At 51.6% G+C, this 26436-nt stretch overlaps 4 protein-coding genes across 21 annotated transcripts in view; 2 read left to right on the forward strand and 2 right to left on the reverse strand.

Moving 5' to 3' along the window:
* The first annotated feature begins 10 nt into the window (after positions 1-10).
* On the forward strand, positions 11-14207 carry POMT1 (protein O-mannosyltransferase 1). Of its 10 annotated transcripts, XM_055720149.1 has the most exons (23): positions 11-135; positions 858-981; positions 1183-1313; positions 1425-1504; positions 1592-1736; positions 2031-2137; positions 2746-2796; positions 3147-3293; positions 4088-4199; positions 4947-5012; positions 5572-5665; positions 6118-6273; positions 6876-7006; positions 7259-7354; positions 8682-8774; positions 9748-9844; positions 9936-10028; positions 10556-10676; positions 10958-11055; positions 11553-11666; positions 12156-12282; positions 12938-13115; positions 13341-14207. In XM_055720149.1, exons 5-23 carry the CDS (start codon positions 1615-1617, stop codon positions 13513-13515), a joined length of 2178 nt encoding a protein of 725 aa, XP_055576124.1. In that variant the 5' UTR covers positions 11-135; positions 858-981; positions 1183-1313; positions 1425-1504; positions 1592-1614; the 3' UTR covers positions 13516-14207. The 10 variants fall into 10 exon arrangements, with proteins under 10 accessions (XP_055576124.1, XP_055576125.1, XP_055576123.1 ...); XM_055720150.1 differs by having other exon boundaries at positions 1183-1504; XM_055720148.1 differs by lacking the exon at positions 1183-1313.
* Positions 14208-15281: 1074 nt separating this feature from the next.
* UCK1 (uridine-cytidine kinase 1) lies at positions 15282-20234 on the reverse strand. The gene is made up of 7 exons (XM_055720158.1): positions 20079-20234; positions 19531-19690; positions 18760-18856; positions 18520-18662; positions 18322-18416; positions 17206-17254; positions 15282-16827 (listed from the first exon to the last, which is right to left on the reverse strand). Exons 1-7 carry the CDS (start codon positions 20163-20165, stop codon positions 16640-16642), a joined length of 819 nt encoding a protein of 272 aa, XP_055576133.1. The 5' UTR covers positions 20166-20234; the 3' UTR covers positions 15282-16639.
* A 206-nt stretch (positions 20235-20440) lies between these two features.
* On the forward strand, positions 20441-22339 carry PRRT1B (proline rich transmembrane protein 1B). Its single transcript, XM_055720159.1, has 4 exons — positions 20441-20732; positions 20897-21207; positions 21368-21493; positions 21602-22339. The coding sequence occupies exons 1-4, from the start codon at positions 20663-20665 to the stop codon at positions 21746-21748; spliced, it is 654 nt and encodes a 217-aa protein (XP_055576134.1). The 5' UTR covers positions 20441-20662; the 3' UTR covers positions 21749-22339.
* A 766-nt stretch (positions 22340-23105) lies between these two features.
* The window catches only part of RAPGEF1 (Rap guanine nucleotide exchange factor 1), a 92385-nt gene continuing 89054 nt past the window's right edge, over positions 23106-26436 (reverse strand). For all 9 annotated transcript variants that reach the window (XM_055719808.1, XM_055719811.1, XM_055719806.1 and 6 more), the window contains one exon: positions 23106-26422. In XM_055719808.1, coding sequence (XP_055575783.1) covers positions 26272-26422 — 151 coding nt within the window. In that variant the 3' untranslated portion in view covers positions 23106-26271. The remainder of the gene's footprint in view (positions 26423-26436) is intronic.

Consider the following 26436-nt stretch of genomic DNA (forward strand, 5'->3'; position numbering starts at 1 on the left):
CGGCGCGGCGCGGCGCGCGGATGGTCCCGCCCACCCCCGGTGAGCAGGGGGGGTTCCATCTCCTCAGGGCCCGAGGATCCCGCGGCCTCCCACGGGGCACGGTGGGGCCGGGGGTCCCGCGCCCCCCTCACCTCCGTAAGGCTCCAAAGGGTTGGGGCGAGGCCTGGGGGCAGGGTTAGTGGGGGCTAACCCACTAACTGCCTCCCACCCCCACCCCCCCCGCGAGGCTCAGGGCCGGGGTACGCGGCCTGGTGGGGGGTGGCTGGTGGCCCCACTGCCCCCATAAACCTCGGGGAGGTGGGGTCCTGGGGGCGGGTTAGTGGTGCGGTGCCGCCCCAAAAATCGCTCGGGGGGGGGGGGGGGGCACAGGGCTGGGTACAGGGTGGCTGGTGGGTCCTGCTGACCCTGCAAGTGTCAAGGGTGAGGCCTGGGCGTGGCGTCAGTGGTCCTGCTGCCCACCCCCCCGGAGCTCAAAAGGGGGAACAAGGCTGGGGGTGGGGTTAGTGGTCCTACACCCCCCTCATAAGGCTCACAGAACGAGATGCAGAGCGTGGTAGAGGGCTTAATGGTTTGTTGAGGAGGTGTATGCAATCTGGTGGGGGGTGCTGCAGCACTCCTGCCCCAGGGTTCAGGAGCTGCCTGTGCTGCAGGGAGAAGCAAGGTCCTTTCCATCAGGGTAAGGGGTCCCATGGCACCCATCAAGGGTGCTCTTTGGGGTCCCAGGGCTTGCGAGGTGATGGCCTGGCTCCTGGGTCCTGCACCTGGGGCAGTGGTGTGGCATCCTCAGTGCTGGTGGAGAGCACAGCTTTGCAAGGGGTTTCTTAAAAGGTCTTCCACCCAGCGCTCTTGTTTTGTAGGTAGTGAGAAACAAGGACGGTGGCACCGTGCTTGATGGTGGCGATGTGCTCGCTTCTTGCTTTGTTCTGCCGTGATCAAAGCTAAGCAGATGGATTTATTCTAGTAATTTTCAGTTGTATTGAGGTGAGAATGTACAGCGCTGCTCCCCCTAGGCTGTGCTAGAGCCCTACAGCACCTGCATCCATGCTCCAATAGCCAGCTTTTTAAGACAGGATGTTTGCAAGTTCTGACACACCCCTGCCCCCCCCCCCCCCCCCCCCCCCCCAAGAAATATGTTCATTTTGCCAGGAAGTAACACTTCTTCTGTTTTTTGGTTTTTTTAAGCTACCTGAGCAGCCTGGTGCCTGAGCATGTGGTTTGCCTATCACTAACATCACAATTTGGGCTGGGAGGTTTGCTTTGTGCAAAGCAGAATATAGGCTTGAATGAAGCTATTGTGTTTCTGCAGAACCAGTGTAAGAATAAGCAGAGTTTCTAACTTACTATTGATGGCAGAGAACCATACGCATGTAGAAGCAGGGCAGATGAAAAGTTATGTGTGTTATTTAATAACTTCATTTTTATAGTTATTCCTGTAGGTACAGCAGAAAACACATAAATGTGGAAAGCAAGAGAACTTTGGAAGATCAGTTACTGTGAGCTGCTAGTAAGTGGTGCTTGCTTTTTGTCAAATGATCTTCAGCTAGCTTTGAGTGGAAGGGTGACTGTTGCTGTTCTCTGTTTGCTCTTGAAGGTTTGGACAGACCTTTTGACAGGATGTTGGGATTTCTCAAGAAGCCGATTGTGGTTACTGCAGAGATAAATATGAACCTCATAGCATTGACTGTGATGGGATTACTAAGCCGTCTTTGGGGGCTTTCCTATCCAAGGGCTGTAGTGTGAGTAGAATAGTTTATTTTCTACTTGAATGACACAGACTTTTGTTTTTTAAACATTTGTGGGCAGGAATGCAGGAGTGGGAGTGTAGAGCTTGCCTGATGTCAGCCTTTGTAAATACAGTGATAGTGTTTCCCTAATAGATACTCCTGAGGGAAGGCAAAGGGGCAAGGCCACCATGCTGCACTGTATCCTTTGCTTTCTGCCAACAAAACAGTGTTTTCTTTCTTAGTATCCCTGTAGCCTGCAGGATATTTCCCATTAGATTTGATATATTACTGCCTCTTGTGTTTCAGTTTTGATGAAGTTTATTATGGCCAGTTCGTTTCACTCTACATGAAGAGGATCTTCTTTGTGGATGACAGCGGCCCGCCTTTTGGCCATATGCTGCTAGCTTTGGGAGGTAGGGCAGCTCCTGAAATTGAGAAGTGTCTGTTGCCTGTTCCTGTGGAAGAGAGGAGTGCTGATTAGAAACGAGTTTTCAGATCCTGTTACTGGGGAAAAGCACGGGACAGATGAGAGACTCTGATGTGGCGAGAATTAGGATTTCTCTTACTTAGTACTGTTAGGGGTCTATTGCATGAGTACTGGGAAAGTGATGAAGCCACGTATCCATTACCTCACTGTTAGCCAGTCCTTTGGATAAAGAGAAATGTAAGGTGAGAACTGCCAGTGACTAGAAATAGTAGGCAACAAGCAGACTTTCAGGCCTGAGTTCCTTTCTGTAGCTGAGATATACCCAACATAGAAGTGTCTGTACGGGAAGGAAAGATTAAATATATGTGTAATTTTGTCACTGAGAATCTGTTTTTCCCAATTTATATTCTTCGTGCCTCTGCACATTGTTAAGCTCTGCTGTGGGCAAAACAGTATGAAGGAGACCCTTTTGGGAAAGTGGGCTTTCATGCATGGGAAAGCTGTGTGTTTGGGAAATGGTTCTGGGACCAATTTAGCACCAGTTTTTATACTTGTTTTGAGACTGGAAATTCTGAATTGTTGTTTATGTTGTAGGTTACTTAGGAGGATTTGATGGAAATTTTTTATGGAACAGGATTGGAGCTGGTAAGAGCTGATTTTGACTTTCTCGTTGCTTTCAGAAAATAAGCAGTATTTCAGCGGCTGACGGATTCTTTTTGCTTGACTAGTGGAAATAACACTTTATCTGACACTTTCACTTCTCCTCTTAAATTCCTGTGCAGGTCTCTAACAGAAGTTTAAGGCAGTATGATTCTGTAGCACAGATTTTTTAAATCAGTTAAAACAGTTTAAGCAGTACAAGATGGACAATAAATTAGGAAGAGCAGGAGTTAGATTCAGTAACTTGTTGTAGTTGTAAGGAGTTCTGTATTGATCCGTCTTCTCTGCAATTAATAGTTTCCAAATTTGTGCATCACTGTTGTCTCCTATTTCAGAATACAGCATGAACGTTCCTGTTTGGTCCTTGCGACTCCTGCCAGCACTGGCTGGTGCTCTCTGTGTGCCTTTAGCATACCAGATTTTGGTAGAACTGCAGTTCTCCCACTGTGCTGCACTTGGAGCTGCTCTTCTGATTCTCTTGGGTAAGATTATTCTCCTGGGCCTCATTCTTCATACAGGGGATGTAGAAAACCACTTTTCTTGCATCGAAGGAGACACGTACTCTCTTCCTCAGAGCTTTACAGGATGAGTTACAACATACTGGTTTTAACAGCAAGGATGACCCTACTTACAGTCAGAGCTCATCAAATTTCTTCATCTCCAAACTGCAGCAAACCAGTCTGTGTCCTTAGCACCATGATTTGACACTGTTCTGGTGTGTATAACTCAGCCTGTTTTCTCTGAGGTTCTGCTGGCAGCTGCCTGAAAGGGAAAGAACCTCTCAAACAGCCCTTTAGCAGCCTGGTAAGAGAAAGCTCTCCTAGCTACCAGCTGCTCTGATTCTGGCTCAGGGAATCCTGCACAAAGCAGCTCATTGCAGCTCCCTTTCTTCAAGATTTGTCATCATGCTCATTGCCTGCTGAGGTCACTGCCTTGGCTCTCTTTACCTTGAGAAGCACCTCTCTGGGTTTCCCAGCATTGATTTTCTTTGCCTTTGTAGGCAAGCACAGCACCTTTATCTGCCTCCTGACAGATTTTACTGCTTTCCCACCTCTTTGTCATTGGAGACAGTTATGGCCATGTACTTTGCTCCTGACGGAAGATTTTTGTCCCTTTAAACCCAACACCTCCCTATTACAGGCAGTAAGATTGCAAATGAATTGGCTGTCCTTAAAGGGGCAGGTCCTTCTGTTGGATAATAACGCAGTTATCTGAGGTAGCACTTGCCTATACATAAGTTTCTCTAATTTTATGTCTGTCTCTCTTTTTCCAACAGAGAACTCTTTGATCACTCAGTCAAGGTTCATGCTGCTGGAATCAATATTGATTTTTTTTATCCTACTGGCAGTTTTGTCCTACCTGAAGTTCTACAATTTGCAAAGGCACAGGTAAAACTGGATTGTCTCCCAGTCTTTTGGATATTATTGTGGTGACTTTTATTTTGTCACATACTCTGTTGGGTTTTTTTGTAAGTCACTTCACCATTCTGCAGCTTACTTCATCTGTCTGTAAAATGTGATGCTTTGACCTCTCATATGGCTACACCAGAAGTTTTCTTTTCTTAGCAGTGTTAAAGGCTGTTTTAACTGGCAGCAAGGTTGTCTTTTCTTATTTTACAATAAAAATAAAATCCTGTGGGAGCACTCCTTTGCCCACTCAGATCTTTTTATTGAAAGGTTTCCTTCTGTGCACAGAAACAGTGATGATAACTGGTCACTTAATGCTCCTTTGTTACTGTTTACAGGCACTGAATTTAGAGATCTCTGTCACTTTTCTTGTGACTTCACATGCTCTCTGATCCTTGCAGAGGATCAAAGTAATCTTTGTAAAGTAAAATGATCTTTAAACTGAGCCCAGCAAGTGATTTAATACATTTCTTTTATCTGTGGTATCAGAAGGCAGGTAGTGTCCAGGTTTGCTTTTCAGGATACAGAGAAATACATTTAGCAGCACCCTGTAGGTCGGGGCTGAGAGCTGGTGGCATGGTAGGTTTGGAATGAGGTACTCTGATACTCTGAGTAAAATAAGGAGTAGCGGAATCCTGCAAGATTTTTGCAAGTTAAATTACCTGAATTCAGGACCCTAAGAAGGCGCTCAGATCTCACCATAAGATCTTTTCCTTTGTCCTTTTTAAGTTTCTTCTCTGGAAGCTGGTGGTTTTGGCTTCTGTTGACTGGAGTAGCTTGTTCTTGTGCAGTTGGGTAAGTGATGATGTCTTACTTTGGTTTAGAAAGCTGACTTTCCTGCCTGCCATCTGAGGTGTCAGTGGGGCTTTGGATTTTGAAGACTGATTCTTGGTGCTATTCTGAGCAGACTTTTTAATGAATTGATTTGTTTCTGTAGAGGGGATGTAAATTCACAGTGGACAATACCAGGCATTAGAGGGTACTGTCCTGGGAAGAAGAAAAAGCGTTTCTCAGAGATGGCTTTATGTTACAGATTTGCATCTGCATTTCATCCCTCCCTCCTAGTTACCTCAAGCTTCAGTAAGTCTGAATTTAGGGACTCAGTGCTTTGTCACCTGCCACTTTGTTATCGAGAAGATTCTTTGTCACTGCAGTTATTTAATGTAATTGCCAAACAAGTGATACCTTCTGGTGTCAAAGCCTTGAGGCTTAATTATGTTGTACCAAACCAGTCATGGATCTAAGTCCTTGAACTGTAATGCATCCATTCAAGAGAAAGTTCAAATGTTTTTTCTTGTATCAGGTAATTGTGCAGTTTTTAACCACGTTTATTTTTTATGCACTTTCTTCTCAGAGTGAAATATATGGGGCTGTTTACCTATATACTGCTCTTGGCCATTGCAGGACTCCACTTCTGGCACATGATAGGAGACCAGAACTTGTCAAATGTAGGTAGTGTAACATGCAAAATACATCATGTGTAAATTTCCAGGACAGGAGCCAGCCAGGACCCTTGCAAGCCCACAGATAACAATGCTGACAGTAGCTAGTTTTTGTACTGAAATTCCTCACTATAGCCTGCAAACCGTCCTGTCATAGAACAGTTTCCCAGCTCAGCTGCTGGGGAAAATGGAGTTAAGTTTAAGAAAAACGTATGTATGTGACTGGCTTTTCTGTTCCTATCCATGTCTTGGTGATTTGTGGCTCAAAGTGTATGCTGTTTCACATACCTCCGGCTAACTCCAGTTCAAATCTTCCATGGAAGTTTTCCAGCTGTCCACGAAGTCATAACTGAATGAGGGTGGTTGGGGAAACTTAAAAAAGACAAACAAAACAAGCCAAGTGCACTGGTATTTTTAATAGCTGGAGCATGAAACCAGTGAGTTCTCTGTTTTTCTAGGTTTCCTTGATGTGGCATTTTCTAGCTAGGGGACTGGCCCTCATCATCATCCCAGTGTCAATGTACCTGTCCTTCTTCTATGTTCACTTGACTTTGCTGTATCGCTCTGGGCCTCATGACCAGATTATGACAAGTGCTTTCCAAGCCAGCTTAGAGGTAAAGGAAGTGTGGTCATGAAACTAATCCGTTAGGGGAGAAGAGGGTGAGATCTGTCTTGTGTTCACTATTAGAAGAAAGGTGTGCCAGCTTGTTCCTTTGATTCTGCATATTCGTTCCTTTTATGACATTTAACTACTGCTGTAGTACTGCTTTAAAATGAAATAATAATGACTGAAATCCTAATAACACAGGAAAAGCTTTTCCTAGTGAGCCAAGAGCAATATATTCACTCTTCTGCTGAAGATTTGTCCCTTCATACAGGAAACTTAAAGAAGTACATACAGGACTAAACTCCCAAGCGATTCTGTCGTATACTACAGGACGATAGTATGATTATCTGTAGAAGAGTGCTTAGCCTGTCTTCTAGAACAGCATGGCTGTAAGGATATTGCCTAAGTCCCTGTAGTCTTTCAGGCATTGTTGTATTTACTGTCTCATGGGCGTGGTGCTGCAAGACTTGATTTTTGTAGATACAACCAATCGAGAAGCCATTGTGCTGAGATACTGCTATGGTAGTGACAGGTGACTCTTAATAGAATTTAGATAGCCTCTGGGTTGTTTCTTCTTCTTTCCACTTAACCTATCGTTACATTTCTCAGGGTGGGCTGGCTCGAATCACTCAGGGTCAGCCCTTAGAGGTGGCCTACGGCTCTCAGATTACTCTGCGGAACGTGTTGGGCAAGCCCATGCAGTGTTGGCTCCATTCTCACACGAATACTTACCCCATCAGGTGAGGAATTGGGTTGGCTCTGTATTGTTAGGGTAAAAGTATGCTCTGGTTCTTCACCTGCCAGTCCAGGTGTCTTGGTTTGGTTGCTGGCAATCTCTTCATTAAATGTTCTTAGCACACTGCAGACGCACAGATTCTCTGTGCTCTGCAGGAACGGAGCCGGTGATCTGGTGCTGGTTTGTATTGCTGTGACTGTTGAGCACAGAAATGTGTTGTTGTACATCCGTGGCATTTTTTCAACCTTCTGTATAGGTACGAGAATGGCCGAGGTAGTTCCCATCAACAGCAGGTGACCTGCTACCCCTTCAAGGATGTGAACAACTGGTGGATTGTCAAAGATCCTGGAATGTGAGTATGCAAGAGATTTAAATGCCGAGTTGCTGTAAGCATAGTTTCTATGCTTCCAAAACATAAGCAGGGCATAGTTTGGATTCGACGACTATTCTCTGCTAATGGGCATAGGGGCTGTGTGTGATCCTGAGCAACTAACTTCAGCTGCAGGGTCAGTAAGGGCAGCTCTTTGCACAGTCCTCCTCAATATGGTAAAAGCATTACTGAGTGCTCAAAAATTCTGTCTGAACTGCTCCTGCTGGAATGGGGGTTGGGCTGGCCACAAGGGGAAATTTAAAGACTCACGAGGCCGGTGGGAATTCTTCAGGTGCTTTGCATGCAAGGGAACTTCTGCTTTTTGAAACGTGTGAGCCTTGGCATTAGAGCACCTTGATGAGTTTTATCAAACTTGAATGAGGCTCAGAAGAGAATAGAAATCACTTTTGCAGAAGGGGTATTTCTTTGTATTTAAAGTGTGGGATGAGCTTTAGAACCTGCCTCATCGGGAGGGATTCCAAATGGGTGCCTGTGCCTGGGAGGCCTGGTTTGTGCTCAAGTGTTTTGCCATTGTAACTGTTAGTGGAGAGCAGGACTCTTTGTCCGTGTAGTTTTGCCAGTAAAAGCCCTTGTGCTTTTGTAGGTTTCTTACGTTGCTTTGGGAACTGCATAAAGTCCTGCCAGAAGGTCTGTGTGCCATTATAAATCATACCTGCACTGAGAAGGTTTGTACCTAGTGCAAGCTTTTCAGGCAGGGACTCTACAGAAACCCAGTATCTTCTTAAAATTCTTCAAACCGAAGACTCCTGGCTTTTACGTCCTTCTATAGAACAGCAAAATGCAGGCAGCAGTTAGGTGAACCGCAGCATTCCCCCTTGCCAAAGCATGTGTTAGCCCTGTCCAGAAGCAAGATCAGAGTTTGTTCTTCATGGTGGAGGTAGCCATTGATTGATCTCTCTTATAATTCTGCCAAAAGTGACATCGGTCGCAGTACAAATGTCTGCCAGAGCCTGCTGAAGCACTTACTCATTTCACAGAAGCCACCAAACAGCTGTGTGGTGGGACTAACCTGAACTTGCTCCTGACTGACCTGGATTCAGACCAGTGACCTAATGGCTGGGGCGTCAGTATCCCATTACTTCTAAGTCATTCTGCCCTTAACTCACCTTTGCCTTGATGAGCTTTGTTTCCATTCTGGTACAGTCTATAGATTGCTTTAATTTCTCATCTTACTGCCTAAATGTCTGTCCCTGCCTGCAGATTCTTGACCTAACAGTTTGGTCATGACAAGGTTGCATTATATATAAAGAAGAATGTAACCACTTCCTCTTGGGTATCGCTCCACCAGGCAGCAGCTGGTGGTGAGTAACCCACCCCGTCCCGTCAGGCACGGAGACATCGTGCAGCTGGTCCATGGCATTACAACTCGGTACCTCAACACGTAAGTCCTTTCCTTGTGCTCTGCTCATTCTGAGTCGCTGTCTCTCAGAATAACTATTCAGGGGTTGAAGCACAGTGACCCTTGCAATTTAGATATACTATAACCTGCCTGTTATTCATGGATTCTTAAAATGGTAGAGCTAGCAGGGACCTCCTGTGGTTCATTCTGTAAGCCATCCCTGTGGCCCAGAGAAAGGATGCTGTATGCTTATTTATTTTTTGCAGTTGACCTGGCAGTGGGATTTGATACCAATCACAAACTGTTCAGTGGCTGCTAGCTGTTTCTGGTCTTCTCTACTAGTCCCTTTAGAGGGGCTAGTGGTGGTTTCACCCACATTCACAACTCATTATTTCATTCTACAGATTCCTAAATAAGTAGTCCCCTTCATCCTTGCCCCTTCACTGCCTCCGTTCCAGGCAGGTGCCGGTCTTTAGTATTCTGTGTGACTGTTAACCCAAAGTCAACTCAACTGTTGATGGCTTACTCCTGCATGAAGGATGTGCTCTGGAAGTTAGGAAGATGTGTTGGAGAATCCTGTGTGCTGTGGCTGACGGCCACGGATTCTTGCCCGTTTTGCAAAGACTGCTTCCCAACGCGAGTCTGCGTGTACTTGAATATCACTCAGATTAGGAAGAGGGTTGTTCTGAGCTTGGGTTTTTGCTATGCCCCTTCCAAACTTAATTTGTTCATTATTGGAAACCCCAATGAACAGCGGCTCTGTTTGTCACAATCGGTGCTTGTTCCTCAGCCTGGCGTAGCAGGCATCTGTGTTGGCTTCCTCTGAGCCTGTTCCTGGCAGCTCTTGGTAGTGGGCAGTGTTCTCTTTCAGAGTAAACAGTGTAATCTGTATAAATGAATTACTTTTTGCTTTATTACTGAATCTGGTCTAAGCCAGTTCAATACCTTTATGGGTTCGCTTTTTATATGAATTTGGGCAGTGGTGTTGGAGGATCTTACTTTACTTGTCTTCTAGGCATGATGTTGCTGCCCCTCTTAGCCCCCACTCCCAAGAAGTTTCCTGCTATATTGATTATAACATCTCCATGCCAGCCCAAAACCTCTGGAGAGTGGTGAGTGGTCAAAGGGAAGGGAGGAGCTCCTCATGTTCCAGCAAAAACAGCTGAGACAACATGAGAACTAAAAGACATCTTTCTGTTGTAGGAAATTGTAAATCGAGAGTCTGACACAGACGTGTGGAAGACAATTCTGTCCGAAGTGAGGTTTGTTCACGTGAATACCTCTGCAGTACTAAAGGCAAGTGGATTTGTGTTTATTTGCCTGTAGCTTTTGCTCCATGCCGTTCTCGTAATCTCATAAACTTCAGATCTCTCTGCTCCCAAATACCTAAAGTGCTAAAACAAATAACCAAGTAAGTAAACAAAGGGAAACAATAAACTTGTTTAACGTGACGAAAGAGCAGCATGTGTTTCGGGTAGCCATACTCATACTGCATTCCTTTTCAGCATGCAGAGCTGTCCTGCTTCTCAGGCGGCTGTGACCACTGTACATAACTGGGGCTTAAATACTGCCTCCGAAATCGATGCTGAGTCTGTGCGTAGTATGTGACAGCAGCTGGAATAGTTAAGGACCTCTTCACAGAGTTAGCCAGAATCACTGACTTTCTGGCTGTAGCATTTGTTGAGCCAGTACTGTGTGGTGACTCTTCACATGCTTTCTAGCTGTCCCTTGCTGTCATCCACCGCTCAGGCAGGCCCCGGGAACTTCTGTCCTGAAGCTGCAATGGGCAGGACTGTAAGTTTACAGTCGTCTTTGACTTTCAGCTCAGTGGAGCATCTTTACCTGAGTGGGGATACCGGCAGCTGGAGGTGGTTGGAGAGAAGCTGTCCAAAGGCTACCACCAGAGCATGGTGTGGAACGTGGAGGAGCACAGATATGGGAAAAGTATGTCTCAGCCGTGTTCTCAAAGCACATTTCTGTGACTGGGGGACGCTTCATGTTGATGGGAAGGTGGTATCGTGTGTATGTGTGTTCAGCAGGGTTTGGCTCAGTCGTGATGACACAATCCTTACAAATCCCCTTAGAGCGCTCTTGCAGTTGGACTGTGTATTGGAGAAGGGCTCCCGAAAGTGTGAGGAGCCAGGGGTATATTATATGTGCTCTCCCCTTTTCTAGCTTTTCTGCCTCTTAGGTCGTTATTTCTGAGCTGTGCTGTCTTCTTCCAGGCCAAGAGCAAAAAGAGAGGGAAGTGGAACTCCACTCTCCCACGCAGATGGACATAAGTAAAAACCTAAGCTTCATGGCAAAGTTCACGGAACTGCAGGTGAGTGACTTGTTATTCCCTTCATCTTTCCTTCTGCTACAGAGCAGGAACTTGAGCATTTCTGCAGACCCTGAGCCTGAGGATTCATTGTTTATTCCTTACTGATGGAGTAGTTTGATTTCCTCAGTGAAAAGAAGTATTTCTGAATGATTCACTTAGAGACCTGTGCTACTCAGTAACCAATACCCAAGTGATTGTGTAAAAACAGAGGGGGGGCGGGGGGAAGGTCAGTTGGGCTCCCAGAAGCCATCTGAAACTGAACTGTAATGTGGTGTTTGTGCAGTCGTAGTGTTGATGCCCTTTACAAACACTGTAGAAATTCACCAAGTGCATTATATAAGAACAAAATAAAACAACTGTATCGATCGGTATCCAGTATGAGATGTGCAAAATCTCCACTCCCAGGTTAGAAACTTAACATCTTACATCGGCAGCTGGCCACCCATGCCTCTCTCACGGTTCCAATTCTGAAAGCCTTCTGTTTACCCTTTTTCCAGTGGAAAATACTCACGTTAAAAAATGAAGACACAGAACATAAGTACAGCTCCTCTGCTCTCGACTGGATCACAATGGACACGAATATTGCCTACTGGCTCCACCCGACCTCTGGTGTAAGTACAAGAAGTAGAAGTAAACGTGAACCTGCTGAAGAAAGCAGCCTTCAGATGTGAGCTCCGTGAGTGTGAGTGAGAGCAGGGCTGCAGTTCCAGCTAAGGAGCTGCTCCAGGGTGGACTTTTCCTGTATTAAAAATGTATTTTCCCTGAGGGTTGAGGCATTTTTTTGGCATGAGATACAGCTTTGACAGTTTAATTAAATCATGTCGTCTTGTACTTTTTTTTGTAAAGGGAAATTGCATTTTAATAGTTTCCATTATCGATTCTGTTTAGAAGATGAGTTCATCTCCAATAGCATCTTTTAAATGACTTACATTACAAAAGGGCTTTAAAGCAGCAAAGTTTATCAGCTAGCTTTGTTCAGGTTACTAGCCAGGCGCATTCTGACATTTCATTTAGCAAGTACGTGTAGGTAATACTTAAATTTACCTAAAAGAACGACAGCGTGTTCCTGCTTCTGGCTTAGACCCTCTACTCTCCTTCAGGCCCAGATCCACCTCCTTGGGAATGTTGTCACCTGGGCTTCAGCCAACATTGCTGCTGTGGTCTACATGTGCCTGTCCCTGTGGTACTTGATACGACGAAGGAGAAAGGTTTACGACATTCCCGAAGGTCTGATTTCATTGTGTGTCTATGTATGTGTTGAGGTGGGGGTTTGGTTGCTTGTTCTGGTACACCTTAATGGCCCCAAACCCCACTTCTGCACTATGTGCTTGGCGATGCTAGCACTTTTTCCTGCCCCCAACCCTGTCATTTTTATTGAGGACACACAAACATCTAGAGTAACCCATGAAGAGACTGATGATGGTTATCGCAGTATGACCATCACCTCATGAGCCAATATAGTAACCAGCATAATATTTGAGTCATTCCCTGGATGTAAGAAATATCCAGGCCTCAGATGTGGATTCTGCTGAGCCCTTTTGTGATGATTTAAAAGAGGTGGATGCTGGCTGTGTGGGGAGGGGTTTATTTTTGATGTGTTTGTTCCAACTGAGGTACCAGCTCCTCTGTGTGGCCGGGCAGTTTTACGCTGACCTTTCTGGGAGCACATTTTCTTGTCATGCTGTGAAGCTTGGTGGGCACTTCATAAAAGCTGACAAAATGTCACCATTTCCCTCAGCTGAATGTGGTTAAGTTAAAGGTTGTATTAGCAGAAACTGTGGAGAGGGGCCGGGGGGAACCCCAAACCATGACAGTATGCAACCTCTTAGAGACTTTCAGTTACCAGGGACTGTGCTTTTGAGATCTAGCCTGTCCCCTGCAGGTGCGTGGCAGCTCTGGGTGTCCGCCGGGGGGATCTGTGTTGGAGGCTGGGCTGTGAATTACCTGCCCTTCTTCCTGATGGAGAAAACACTTTTCCTGTACCACTACCTGCCTGCCCTCACATTCCAGATTCTCCTGATTCCCATCGTATTACAGCACCTTGGCGATCATCTCTGCAGGTATCTGGTTTTAAGAGATAGATAGACAAGGAAAGTGACACTGTTCTTTCCCCCAGGGTTGTCACCTTGGCAAGCCGCTGCAGGGAAAGCAGTGATTTTTTCCCAGCAGCAGCCACACTTTGTCCTTTGCCTTCAAAGACGACAGGCATATGTAAGCCTTCCTTTTGGATGAAGTGTTTGGCCAGCCTTGATGTAACTTTACTGCTCTTTTCCTCTCTCATCCAGATCTTTGCTTCTCAAGAGCATGTTCAGTGCATCGATCGTAGCCTGGTTCTCTTCGGTTTATTTTGTCTATTGCACGTTCAGCCCTGTGACCTACGGGGAGCCCTCGCTGTCCGTTACTGAACTCAAGGACTTGCGCTGGAAGGACAGCTGGAACATCCTTATCCGAAAACACTAACAATTACCGTCTTCTTACAGGCAAAAGGAAACGCCTTTTATGCAAAGCCAAGAATTTATTGTTAGTATAAGTGAAATCCTAACAATCTGATCAAATAATTGATAGCAGGCCGGATCTAATTATTACAGGAAAAGAAAATAAACAAATACTGTTACATAAAAGCTCTCAACAGTAATATAGCTGTTTGGAACACAATTCCCAGTTTCTACCCCTCCTACATTCGCCCTTCCACTGCCCCTTGGGGTCCGATGGTTGCTGACTTCAGCCACCAGCATCCCAGGTCCTTTGCTGGGAAGAGCACGTGGCAAGGGTTCCTTCTTCCTCTTTCCTGGGGGTACAATCTTGATGGTTTCTTCCTTCTTGCACCACATTGCACTTAGGGCTGGTTTATATGTTTTCTAGCACCTTGGTTTGCAGTTCAGCATTAACAAGTTACTATAAATGGAAACTCTCCAACATATCAGATACTTCTTTGTTACTCCTAAAAACTGGGCTTTCCCAGCTGGCTACAAAGCTTACAGATCTTTTAACTAACAGTAACTGGCTCTGTAGTCTTCGGCATCATCCCATGGCTGTATCTCGCCACTGCCAATGCTCTGCTATCATCTCTGTTTCATTACAGCATTAAGCTAAGTTTATAAATAGTTCATTCCACATAGAATAAATGACTTGTTACGATTATCTATGTATAATCATTTGGCGTAAGTGTAATTTTTATGAAGCTAAGCAGAAGTGAAACATATAGACATTAAAAAACTGCTGTTACAGCTGAACAACTTAAAACAAAGCTCCAGGCAGGCCAAGAAGTCAGCCAAAGCCAGAAGAATCCTTTGGCCTTGCAGCATTCCCAGGAAGCCCGTGGCCTGTTAGGAGCAATGGCAGTATGGTACGTACTGGGCGGCAGGAGTTGCACCTCAGATCCCATAGAAGAGCAGTTCTGAGCAAGGCAGAACTGCTCCCGCTGACAAGGAAACCTGCTCTAACTGGTACTCATGGGTTCAGGGTAAAAACCCATCGTAACTCAGCCCATGGCCTGGCCTGCACCAGCAGAGGAAGTCGGAGAGCAGGAGAAGGTGCAAGTGAAGGACGGGGATTGCTCAGCGGAGACTTTCTTATAGCTCTGTACAGATACTCAACAAAGGTTGTAGTACCTATGCCACATTTGATGATTTTTCCCCACATGGCTACAGCAGCAGAACCTTGCAGTGCAGCTCAAGCTGACCCAGAACAGCAGTCACAGACAGACAAGGGTGCTTTGTACTGCAGTGTTCCTTACTGCTGTAACAAATGCTATTCAAGGCTGCTTTGCGCTCCCCCCACCCCCAGAGGAAGGTATGATCAACCACCACAGCCATTCAAAGTAGGTTTTAGTGACTATTTTGCTCCTACTTGAATCCAGCCCGATAGCTAATGCTTCGGTGCAGTAGCTCATACTCTAAGTCTGTCCCCTGAGCTAAACAGCACTCAGCAGCAGTTAGGAAATGAACTGGTTTCTCCTTGGCATTACAGAAGTGTGCCACTGAACCGTGGTGACTGCTAACAGAATACAAACCTTTACCCATTTCCAGTGTTGAAAAGACGATAGGAATGAAAGTGCAGACTGCATTATTAAAGTTTTTCTCTAAAGCTTCAGCTGTTACAGAGCTGAAGCTATCAATTCTGTGTTAAGGGGAGAAAGAACTCCAGAAGCGTTCCTTCCTGTACCTCTGTGCTGGTGTAGTGCAAATAACGAATAGCCTTTATATAAAATGGGCATTTCTGATCACTGTTTGTTCATTAGTTTATTAGCCGAAGTAACATACCCACAACCATCACAGCCCGACCCTGGTTTGAGAAAACTGGCAAATATGAAAAAGTTCCTCTTAATAGTATTTCCCCACCCACCCTCATTCTTAAAACAGACCGTAGAGTCCAGACTCAAGAAGGTTATCACAAGGACATTCTCAAAGACCCAACTGGCACTTCATTTCAGAATTTTTTTTCTAGAAGCTTCATGTTGCTGCAGTATCACTTATCTGGAGTAAACTGCGGAAACTGGGATGTCACTGTTTATACTTCCAGCCTCTGATCTGCTCTTTTTAGAAAGCCAGACATTCTTGAGTTTAAACTGCCCAAGTGCAAGGGGAACGCTGTGACCCTGTCTGAGGGTAGAAGCACACCCAGACAGCCGTTTGTGCCATCAGGAGGGTCTCCCGATTCACAGCTTTCCCCCTTGCTGGTCTTACCACCCAGCTCTGGAAGCGGACAGATCCCGCCCAGCAGAATCTGCAACCAGCAGGACAGAAATGCCCTAAAAGCCACTAATACTGACAAGGTCAGGTTTCTCTTTCCATGAGCAACTCAATCCAGCTGGAGCTCACACATTCAGTCACTGTGGTAAAGGAGACTTATTTGGGTACAAAAAAATAATCATACAGCGTAGCAAGGTTCGAGAGCTTGGAAAGGAACAAGTTAGGAGCCCAAATCACACAACTTCCTGAGCCTGTTCCCTGATGAACTGCAAGTTCCCATTTGTCACAGACATCCCTGTCTCCTCTCTGTCTCGGGAGAGATTCCTGCCCCCACGCGCTGCTACAGGCTAGAAAGGATGGCCAGCAGGAGAGCACTGCCAGCACTCGAGGTGCCAACAAGGTGGAGAAAAGTAAGGACTGCACCTGCTTGTTAAAATTAACAGGGTGCGAGCTAGTCTTGGACAGAGAGACTGGTTCTCCTTTTGGACATTTTCCAGGTTTTTTCACAGGTAATTTTCCTGCAAAGGAAAATCATCACTGGGGAAAGGGGGTGTATCCTGCTAATCACCTGGTGGCGTTTAATTTTCAGGGGAGACTTCGGCATTAGATCCCATTTTGAAAATGAAAAAAAGGCAAGTAGCACTGCCTTAACCACTTCATCAAGTGATGTAATAACTCCAGACATGGCAGGGAGAGCAGGGAGGGGGTTTGGAGGGGAGAGGGCAGCAGGCCAACTCCTTCCCCTCCCCTCTGTGAGAAGTTTCACACCAGCATCCCCTCCGCTGCTAGTATGACTCAAAGGGCACTTCACCAACCGTTCTGTTGAAGTCCTTCCCCAAAGTTGTCCTCAGCGGTGGTCTGGCCCAGAGGCCACTCCCCGAGATGCTGGCAGGTTAGTGCGGCCGGCTGCTGGACTCCAGGTGGGAGCGTTTGCTGGCCGCTAGCACGCTGCTGCTCTCCGTTTGCTCAGGGAATGGGCGCTTGTAGGTCCGACCGTGTCCGTTCACCGCCCCTCGCTGCCACTTGCAGATATCTCCGTTTAGGATGTCTTGAATGTGCTGCACTATAAGGTTTATAGCAACTGTGGAGAGGAACGGGAAATAACAGGACATGAAGAAATTCTTGGCTGAGCTATCTACAAGATGCGGAGCGTCCAGCCCTGTTCAACTCGGGTTTTAACAACGAGCCCTTAAATGAAACAATGCCCACCCTCCGCAGTGAGGTCAGACCTCACAGAAACCAGCGACGGCAACACCAGCTTTAACAGCGGCGTCCTGCTCTGCACTGCAGTCCCACGTCCGCTTTCCAGCCCGGCATCTTGGCCAGGCTCTGAGCAGCTCCCTGCCCTCCAGCAAAACCCCTTCCCTTAGGAGCCGGCAAACACGGGCAGCGGCCCCCTGCCCCGCCCCAAGGGTGGTCTCCCCAGAGGAACGGGACCGAGAACCAAACTCCCTTTTACCCATGTTGTCAACGCCTCGGGGGATGATCACATCTGCGTACTTCTTTGTCTGCAAAACAGAAACGGCAGGAAGGCTGTTAACGGGAAGGTCAGCTTTACCCTAGGAAGAAGCTCCCAAACACCAGACAGCTGGGGCAGACAGAGGGGTTCTGTGCTCCGGGGCTGCAAGTTAAAGCTCTCAGTCACGGTAACACCTAAATGAATTGAGAAGTCACACAGGCTGACGTGCACTGGATTTAAGGTCAGGGGTTGTTCTTACTGTCCCTGTGCAGTGAATCACCAGGCAGAAGCAGCAGGTCAAGTGTGGAGTACTCGCTTTCACACTTCTGAGGAGTCTGCTGCCTTCAAACGGGTCGCCTGCTTCAAGGCTGAGGTCTATTTGCTAAGAGCTGGTTCTAGTCAGCATTTCACAAGCCGTTGCTAAATCTCTGCCCAAAGCCAAGGTTCCCAGTGTGCATGTGAAATTCCTTCTTCCTGCCTGTGATGACATTTTATTGATCTCTACCACCACAGAGCCCCTGCTTCACCCCTTCACACACACGCTTACAAAGAGGCTGGCAAATCTGGCATTTCTAATGAGTACTTTTACAATCCCAGAATTGCTTTGATCTAGAGCAAGAGGCGCCTGAACCAGCCTTTTCCATCTTATTTAACCCACGTACAGGATTTTGTTCTCAAAGGGCTTTTTTACAACTTGATTTGACTACATGAGCACCTAAATTGACCCTGCGTTGTATGATGTAGCAAGCAGATGCTGTAACGGTCTGCTGCAGGTTTTCGCCTGCGTTCCCTGTTGAGGGACAGCCTGTTGGAAACCAAACCCTTCTTTCTGCCTGCAGGACTTCAGAATAAACGCAGAGTGGGAGTGTTTCAGTCAAAGGGGCCCGAGCTAAAACAGCCACGGCAGCCAGCAGGGAGAAAACCGTGCGCCGCCTCTAGGGACTTCCACGGCGTTTTGCAAGCAGAAGGGACCAACCCTTCCAGTTCCTTAAACAGCTTGTAATGGCAATATCAAAGCCACCACTGCTGCAGCTACTGTTTGGCTAATCCCCAGGCGACCCTACTCCTTCTCTCCCCCCAAAAAAACACAGATCAAATCAGTGAAACGTTCAGTACCGGTAAGCAGAACTCCTCAAAGGCAGGCTTGACAAACATGGTGTACTGGGTGAGGATCTGCTCAAGGTCCCGCCCGCGTTTCATATCTCGCAGCACTGGAATGGGAAGATAAAACCCGTGAGTCTTACCACATGGCCGAGGATGGATAAGGAGCAGGAGCAGGAGCAGGCTGACGCTGCCGTGACGGCTGAGCACTACCTCTGCGCGACAGCCGGACGTCGGAATCTGTATCAACAAAGAGCCGCAGATGGAACATGTCCCGAATGTCTTGGTTGTAGAAAACCAGGATCCCCTCAAAGAGGACAACATCGGCAGGATAGACCACCGTCGTCTCTGCCAGCCTGCCAGGAAACAACACCCAGAGGACATTGAAATGGGTCTCGCACCACAGCAGGGATGGCCACATGCGCGACAAGACCGCACAAACCTGAAACCTACCTAGAATGCGTGACGAAGTCGTACGTGGGCACCTCAACCGTTTTGCCCTCAACAATATTTTTCAGGGTTGTGTGCATCAAATCGTTATCAAAAGCATCTGCAAGAGGAAGAGTTTCAGATACTGCTATATATCAAATGTGCTGCTCGAATTTTCTAGACCTGAAGGAAAAACTCCCTGTCCGGTGTTACACCAGGAAAAAAAGGACTCGTGCCTTGTCCTTCCCTAGCAGCAGTGATCCAGCGCTCCCCACCCAAGGGATAATCGCTGTGCTTGGTTCCAGAGAGACGGAAGGCAGAATTTGCCACTTACAAATTAAGCACCCAAATGTGAACCCCGTAATTGTATAATTTTTCCAAACCACTTGGTAATTGTATAATTTTGGGCAACTCTTCTAGTCTGTTAGGTAAGAGTAATTTAGAAAACCTCAGGCAACCTTAATCCTTGTCATCACCCACCCCGACAGCCTACAGCAGGCACCGGCCCTTAGCCAAGGGTGGATCGTTGTCCCGTCCGCACCCGCAGCAGCGCCCCGAGCCCGGGGTGCCGGGGGGTTTGGGGAGCGCTGCGCTTTATTACGGAGCCTCCCGGCACTGGTGCCGTGCCAGCTGGGATGCTCCCCAGCTCTGCAGCATCCCCCTGCCCAGGCGCCCCAGGACGGCGGCGGGCAAAGGAGCGTTCGTGTTGTCCAACACTTCTGCTTTTCTCCAGGCCCCTCGGGTGACCCCGGCTGCCGGCCGGGCCCTGTTACGGCGGGGGGCAGCGGGGCTCACCCGGGTGGTCGAAGTTGTACTGGCCCTTCAGCGCCTTGGCCTTCTGCTCGGGCGTCAGCACCTTGTAGAATCGGTCCTGGCTGAGGATCAGCACCTGCCGCTGCCGCTGCTCCACCTCGTTCTGCCCCAGCAGCTCCATGATCTTCTCGCAGACGGTGGACTGGGGGGATGAGGGGGGGGCAGTGAGGGCACCCGGGGGGAGGGGGCAAGGGCGCCGGGCGGGGGGACACGACGACGAGGGCGGGGGGGGACGACGGTGGCGAGGGCACCGCGGGGGGAGTGATGAGGGCACCGGGGGGGGGCGGGGGGGAGGGCGATGAGGGCACCGGGCGGGGGGTGGGCGGGAGGACACTGGGGGAGAGCGATAAGGGCAGCGGAGAGGGGGGACAGACGGTACGGGGCGCGGGGCGAGGGCACCGGGGGGGCGGTGGGGGACCCGAGGGCACCGGGGGACAGCTGAAGGCACGGGGGGGGACCGAGGGCGCGGGGGCCCCGGGCCCGGCCTCTCCCCGGGGGCCCGCCGGCCCCGGCCGCCCCCCCGGGCTCACCTTGCCGCTGGCGGTGCCGCCGCTGACGCCGATGAGGAAGGGTTTGGGGTGCGGCCGCTCGGGCTCGGGGCCGCCGGCGGAGGCCATGGCGGGGCGCGGGGCGCTGCCGCGGGGGCTGCCGGGAGCTGTAGTCCGGGGCGGGGCGCGGATGGGCGGGCCCGGGGGCGGGGCCACGTGCGCTGAGCGCGGGTGGGCGGTGCAGCCCCGCGGGGCCGGGGCGCCGCGCACGCTCCGGTGGGCGGCCGTGCCCCGCTACAGGCGGCGGGGCCTCGCCGTAGGTGGTGGCCGTACTTCGTTACAGACGGCCGCGCCTCAGCGTAGAGTGATGGCTGTGCCTCATGCAGGTGTGTGCATGCCGGGGGACGGGCCTGTGCGCACCCGTTCACCGTTAACAGCTGTAATTATACACGTTGGCATGTAAATAGACGAGGCCGGGGCGGGCAGCGCCCCCCCCGCGGCAGCAGCGCGGTGTTCCGTGGAAAGCCCGGCCCCACGCGTGCACCCGAAAAGCTGCGCTGGGGCTCGGCTGAGCGCACCCCCCCGCCCCCCCGCCCCGCCCGCGGCGCCACGCAAACAGCCGGTCAATGATTAACCGGCGCGGCCCGGCCGAGCCCCGGGGCCACGCGGGGGCCGTAGGGGGCCAGGCCCCGGCAGGTGGGGACCCCGCGGGCGCGGACGCGAGTGGAGCCGGGGCTCCGGCGGTCGCTCCGCGCTGCTGCGGGCGACCCGGCCCGGCCCGGCCCCTCGTTACCGGGACACGGGCACCCCCCCACGATCGGGGGACCCCCGGGCAGCCCACGGCCTCCCTGTCCCCGTAGGTGTCGCGGTGGGATGGAGGCGCCCGGCGGCCCCGCGGCGGGGGGAGCGGAGCGGGGGGGGGGGCAGCGCGCCGGCCGGGGGGGTGCACGGCTCCGGCCCCCGCTGGGCCCACCCCGCCGCCGTGGTGGCCGCGGTGACCAACGCAGCCTTCGAGGGGGACCCGCCGCCCTACTCGCCCCCGGACCCCAAGAGCGTTCACCTCCTCTACCCGCCGCTCCCGGGTGGCTTCTCCCAGCCGGCACCTGCCCTGTACCAGCCGGGGCCGCCCCCGGCCCAGGGCCCCCCCCCTGCCCCCCTGCCCTGCCCCACCGTACGTATCCCCCACGCCCCCCGGTTCCCCCTCATCTCCCCTCCCGGGTTTGTGGGGTCCCACGCGGTGCCCCAAACGATGCTTGAGCAGCACAACCTGGGGGGGGGACCCTCGCCCAGGGGTGTTGTGCGGCATTCACCGCCCCCCTCCCCCGTCGCAGTACGAGGGGCAGGCGGGCACGGGGCCATCGCAGCACCTGCCCAGGGACTACATGGTGGAGTCGGTGCTGGTGACCGTCTTCTGCTGCCCACTGACTGGCCTCATCGCCCTCCTCTACTCCCATGAGGTAAGGACAGCGCGGTCCTGATTTACCCCAGCCCCGCCTGGCACCCCCGATCCCCCACCCTGTGCTGCGGGTCCCCTCTCACCGCTCCCCTTCCTCCCCCCGGGCCAGACCCGGGCCGCACTCAGCCGTGGAGACGTGGCCTGGGCAAACGTGGCATCCAGAAAGGCCCAGACGCTGGTCCTCTTCAGCCTCCTCTTCGGCTTGTTTGCCTCCATCAGCTGGGTCATCTACGTCCTGGTGGCCCTGTACCTGTGACAGGGACCCCGAGCCCCAGGGACAGGGCAGGGCTCCTCACCGCGGCCCCAGGGGGGACGGCCAGGTGGAGTGGCCGCAGCCCCCGCGTGGCATTGCTGGGGCTGCCGTGGGGAAGGGGCGGCCATGAAGCAACCGCAGGGCCGGGGGGCAGCGCCCTTACATCCTGGCAGGGCGAGGAGCCGCTCTGGAGCCGCATGTGCCTCCATGCCCGCTCCCAGCCCCGTGGGCCGTGGCGCAGGCAGGAGGAGCCCAGGCCGAAGCCGTGCTGGCGCCGTGTCCGGGGTCGAGCGCTGCTGCAGGATGCTGAATCCCGTGACCACGGAATGTCCCTTGGAGGTGCCACACAGCACGGCAGGAGCGTCCTGGAGAATTGGGGCTGGAGATGGAGCAATGGGCCAAGGCATGATGGAGAGGCCACAGCGTGCAGCCGCTGCCTGGGCATGCCAGAAGCCCTCACCGGTAATTAACATGAGAAGGTACAAAGCCACAAATTTAGCTTCTACGGTAACTTTGTCCACGCTGCCGCCTGCTTCTTGCTTCCAGATTGAAATAAAATACAGGTGTAGCCAAAGCTGCCATTTTCTCTGTGCACCACAAAAGTTAGGGTCAATTTCTCCCATCACTGGTCACATGAGGGTTTCCTCCACAGGCAGGTGGGGGGGCTCCAGCCCTAGCGGGACCCCAGGCAAGGGGAGCCCACACGGGCTGTGCTGGGGACGCAGCGGCCCTGGGTCTGGGGGTGCCACTGGCTGAGCTGCTGTGGGGGCGGGGAGGACAAGCCGCTGGGTCTCCCCATGGCTCTCATGAGCCAAGCAGGGATGTCGGTCACCGCCGCCCTCGCGTCTGCCCCCCTGGGCACTGCGGCCGAGCCTGCAGCCCCCTCGCGCTTTGCCAGGCCGGTGGATGCGGCACCGCGGGGCAGCCCCAGCGAGTGAGCCAGGGGTATGTGCTCGGTCAGTCTGGCCATCCTCCTCCCGAGCCGGCCGATGACAAAGACTCCCAGAGGAATTTTGAACCCCATCCAGGACTGGAATAGCGCAGGAGCGTGCTCGGTCGCCACAGGGGTTATTTATAGCCCCTGGCACGTGGCTGCTGCACCGGCCAGGCTGCACCGGGCACGCGTCTGCCAACATGTTTTGGGGAGCAGGAAGCCCCCAGCACAGGGGACATGGGTGCCCGCAGGAAGGTGACAGGAGCAGATACTCCCGCCCGAGCGTAGGGCTTGTACTGGGGCAAGACCACCTCGACGGAGGCAAGGAAGAAATTTATAGAGGAAAAATAAAAGGGAAGAGGGGCAAGGGCAGCGGGAAACCCTTAGGGCACATGAGAAAATACGAGGCCACACCAGTGCCAGAAGTGGATTCGATTGTCACTTTAATCCACAGACTGCTGCATGCACTGTAAACAGGATCGTCAGGCAGGTTTGTTATTGGTGTTTATTTGTCTTTAATATAAAAGTTACAGGTCTGAAATGTTCGCAGGAAGATGCCACCATCAGGACGGGGTTAGTGGTAAATATATAATACAACTGAACAGCTGGGGGTGGGGGAGAGGCCTGGGAGCAGGGCAGGGGGCTGGTGACCGGGGGCATTGCTTCTTCCTGCTCCCTGCCCTGCGCGGAGAGGGGATTGAGACCCCTCCATCTCCCAAAAATGAGAGGTGACGGCCTCAAGGACACTGCCTGCAAGACACGTGAACACGCTCATGGCCAGTCTTGCAAAGCGCTGTCGTTCTGGGCATCTGCTCCCCAGGGGTCCTGCTCCCGAGGGGGGCGGGGGGTGGGGTCTCTGCAGTCAGCAAACCTGAAGCTGCTCTGGGCAAGGAGACCCTTCTTTAGGGCCCCCCCAGCCCTGCGAGCCCAGCCCGAGGTCGGGACACCCGGCTGGGCTGGGGATGACAGCAGAGCAAAGGGGAGAGGGAGGGGAGGAAAGCCGGGGGCTCAGCCCCACTGTGCTGGACGAGGTGCTGCGGCCACGCAGACCTTCCGTCCCCACATCGTGGGCTCAGCCTCTGGCTTTGGGGGGGCTGGCGCAGGGCGGGGAGTGAGACCCCTCTGCTGCTAAGAGGGTTCCGTGGTCTCGAGCGCAGGGCAGAACCTGCAAACAGCTCCCGCTGGCCAGCAAGAGAGGAGGGGAGTGACCCGGCAGGGCTGAAGACAAGGTGCACCCTCCTGTTCCCCCACGGCACCGAGCCCTGGCCATGAACACGGTGCCCCCCCCGCCCCCGCCCGTGGAAAGCGGAGCGATGGGCTGCGGTGTTGGTGCTACCGCCGCACCCCCCACTCCTGTGCCACCGCACACCGACCCAGGGAGGTGCTCAGCGCCGGCTGCAGGGAGCCTGCTCCAGGGACGGGGTGTATCTGCCTTTTCACAGTCTCACCATGTCAGGGTTTTTTTTAAAAAAATCTTATTTACAAAGGAGAACACCACAAGCATTCCTTCCTGCGTGGAAGGCTGGGAAGCCTTTGGGGATTGCAAAGCCTCGGCCGGACATGACACATGGCCCCAGTGCCATTAGTGCCGTAAAAATAAACTGGTTTTGAAGAGTTTTGGCTCGGACTCCACATTTCAGCACAGGAAGATCCCCGCTCCTCCTGCTCCGGGGTTGCACGGCACGAACTGGTGTTGCACCCCACGCTCTCCTCCCCCAGAAGGTGGCCTTGCAGGCAGGAGGGTATTTCTGTGCTTCAGCATCTGACCTCTGGAAAATAATCGAGCTGGGTACAATCTACAGACCCTGCTGCTGCCCGCCAGGCAGAGCTGCTGTCTTGCAGGGAGCTGGCTAAGACTTTGCAATCTGTTTGTAGAAGGAAGTACTTGCAACTCTGATTCACCCAGAATAAACAGAGGCTTTAGCAAACACGGAGCTGCTATTGAGAAATAAGTTAAGGATGCTCTGTGAAACACCCTGCCTGTATTCCTTGCGAGCTGCTGCCCGAAAACTGCAGGATTTTGTTAGACTGAACTGTGTAAAAACCTGTGACCACGTGACATGGTGCTGAGAAAGGCCTCATGAGGCTGCTAAAATCTACAGCGTACACTCAAGCCCACGATCCACACCGTAAACCATCGGGTAAGGACAGAGGAGGGATGCGAGGTGGCCCAGCTGGGGCTGCGCTGGGGAGGACACCCTGGGTGGGACACAGAGGGGACAGAGGGACTGAATAAGGCACACCAAACAGATTGGGATTAACGCTGCATGTGTGGGAAATGAGATCCCCGCTCGCTCTTCCCTGCCGGGCTGCCCCTGCCCTGCTGGCTCCGGCACGGCGGGGCTGGGGCTGGGGACCTGCTGGGGCTCCTGCCAAAGCGCGGATCACAAAGCACAGCACCAAGGGTCAGCCAGACACCCCTGGGAAAAACCATTTGGCAACAGTGAGAGGAGAGAGGAGCGGGGCGGAGGGCTCGGGGCGGCTCGGCTGGGCACAGGGCTCCTTCCTGGTTCCCATCTCCAACTCCAGAAATGGCCCCGCTGGCTCCTTTGCCTGGTTCCTGCGCCTGCTCCACAGCCAGCACCCGTGCGGCCGCCCCGAGCCTCCCTTCTTCCAGCACTTGGAACAACATTGTCACTGGTTGTGAATTTTGTACATACTGTTTTGCACTTTTTTTTCCTATAAACCCATTGGTATTGAGACATGCATCAAAAAAATCCCCAATGGATTCTAAATACTAATATTTACAGTCTTGTATACTACAGCATTTACTGTGCAAAAGCTAGTACCATCACTAAAAGATACGGGTTCACAGACAAGTGAACTGCAGTACCTCGGGTAGTCCACGTTTCCAGGGTTTGGAGGGATTACTGTTGCTTAAATAATGAGATCTGAGAGGAGGAGGGGGATACGATGACTGCAGATGGCGGGTCCCTGCCCACATTTTCAGTGCCTCTTCCGTATCTACGACTGGTACCTTCCTCCCATGAAGAAGGTGCCAGAGATCTGGGGTAAACCGAAGACCCCTGTAAACACAAGCAGCTCTCTGAAGGCAGAGCTCCTCCGGCAGGCAGCGGGAGGCTCTTCCATCCTTATCTCCTACGATGAACACGTTTTAAGGTGGCATTGCAGGGCTGGCTCAAACCCTGGGCTTCCGTGGCTGCTGCCTGCTGAACGCCACTCTGGAGACAAGTCTGGGGGTGCTGAGCCCTTGCTGACCCTCCTTTGTGGATGGAAGGAAAAGCCCAGGTATTCCCGGATGCAATCAGCCAGCAAACCAGTAACACGCTTGCATGGGACCCTCCTTCCACAAGCTCTCTCCCCGGGTTTAAAGCTGATTCATGGCACAGAAGGACGGGAGGAGAAGGTGGGCGAGCACAGCGAGCGGCGGCTGATCTCTGCCCTTGGCGGCTGACGCGCACGGTCACGGCTTGGCTGCTGCGAGAGCCCGACGCTCACACCCCCAGGGATCGCTGCCCGCTGGGAGGGAGGGTGCGTCATCCAGTAACAGGTACAAACATTGAACTCCAGTCTCATAGCTGCCCTCGGTGCGTCTGCGGAGCAATTCTCCTCGCTCGCACAACCCCTCCTCCTAGGTTTTCTCTTCTCGGTCTGTTTTCCGCCTCGTAATGTTCCGAGGTTTGATTTTGAGGGACAGTTCCCACAAGGCCTCCTCAGCCAGGTGGTCGCTGAAATCGTTGAAGAATGTCACTATGTCGTCATTTCTTTTGATGTCGTAATGTCTGGAAAACCAGAG

Source organism: Falco cherrug, chromosome 9 (assembly GCF_023634085.1).
Source record: "Falco cherrug isolate bFalChe1 chromosome 9, bFalChe1.pri, whole genome shotgun sequence".
NCBI lineage: Eukaryota > Metazoa > Chordata > Aves > Falconiformes > Falconidae > Falco > Falco cherrug.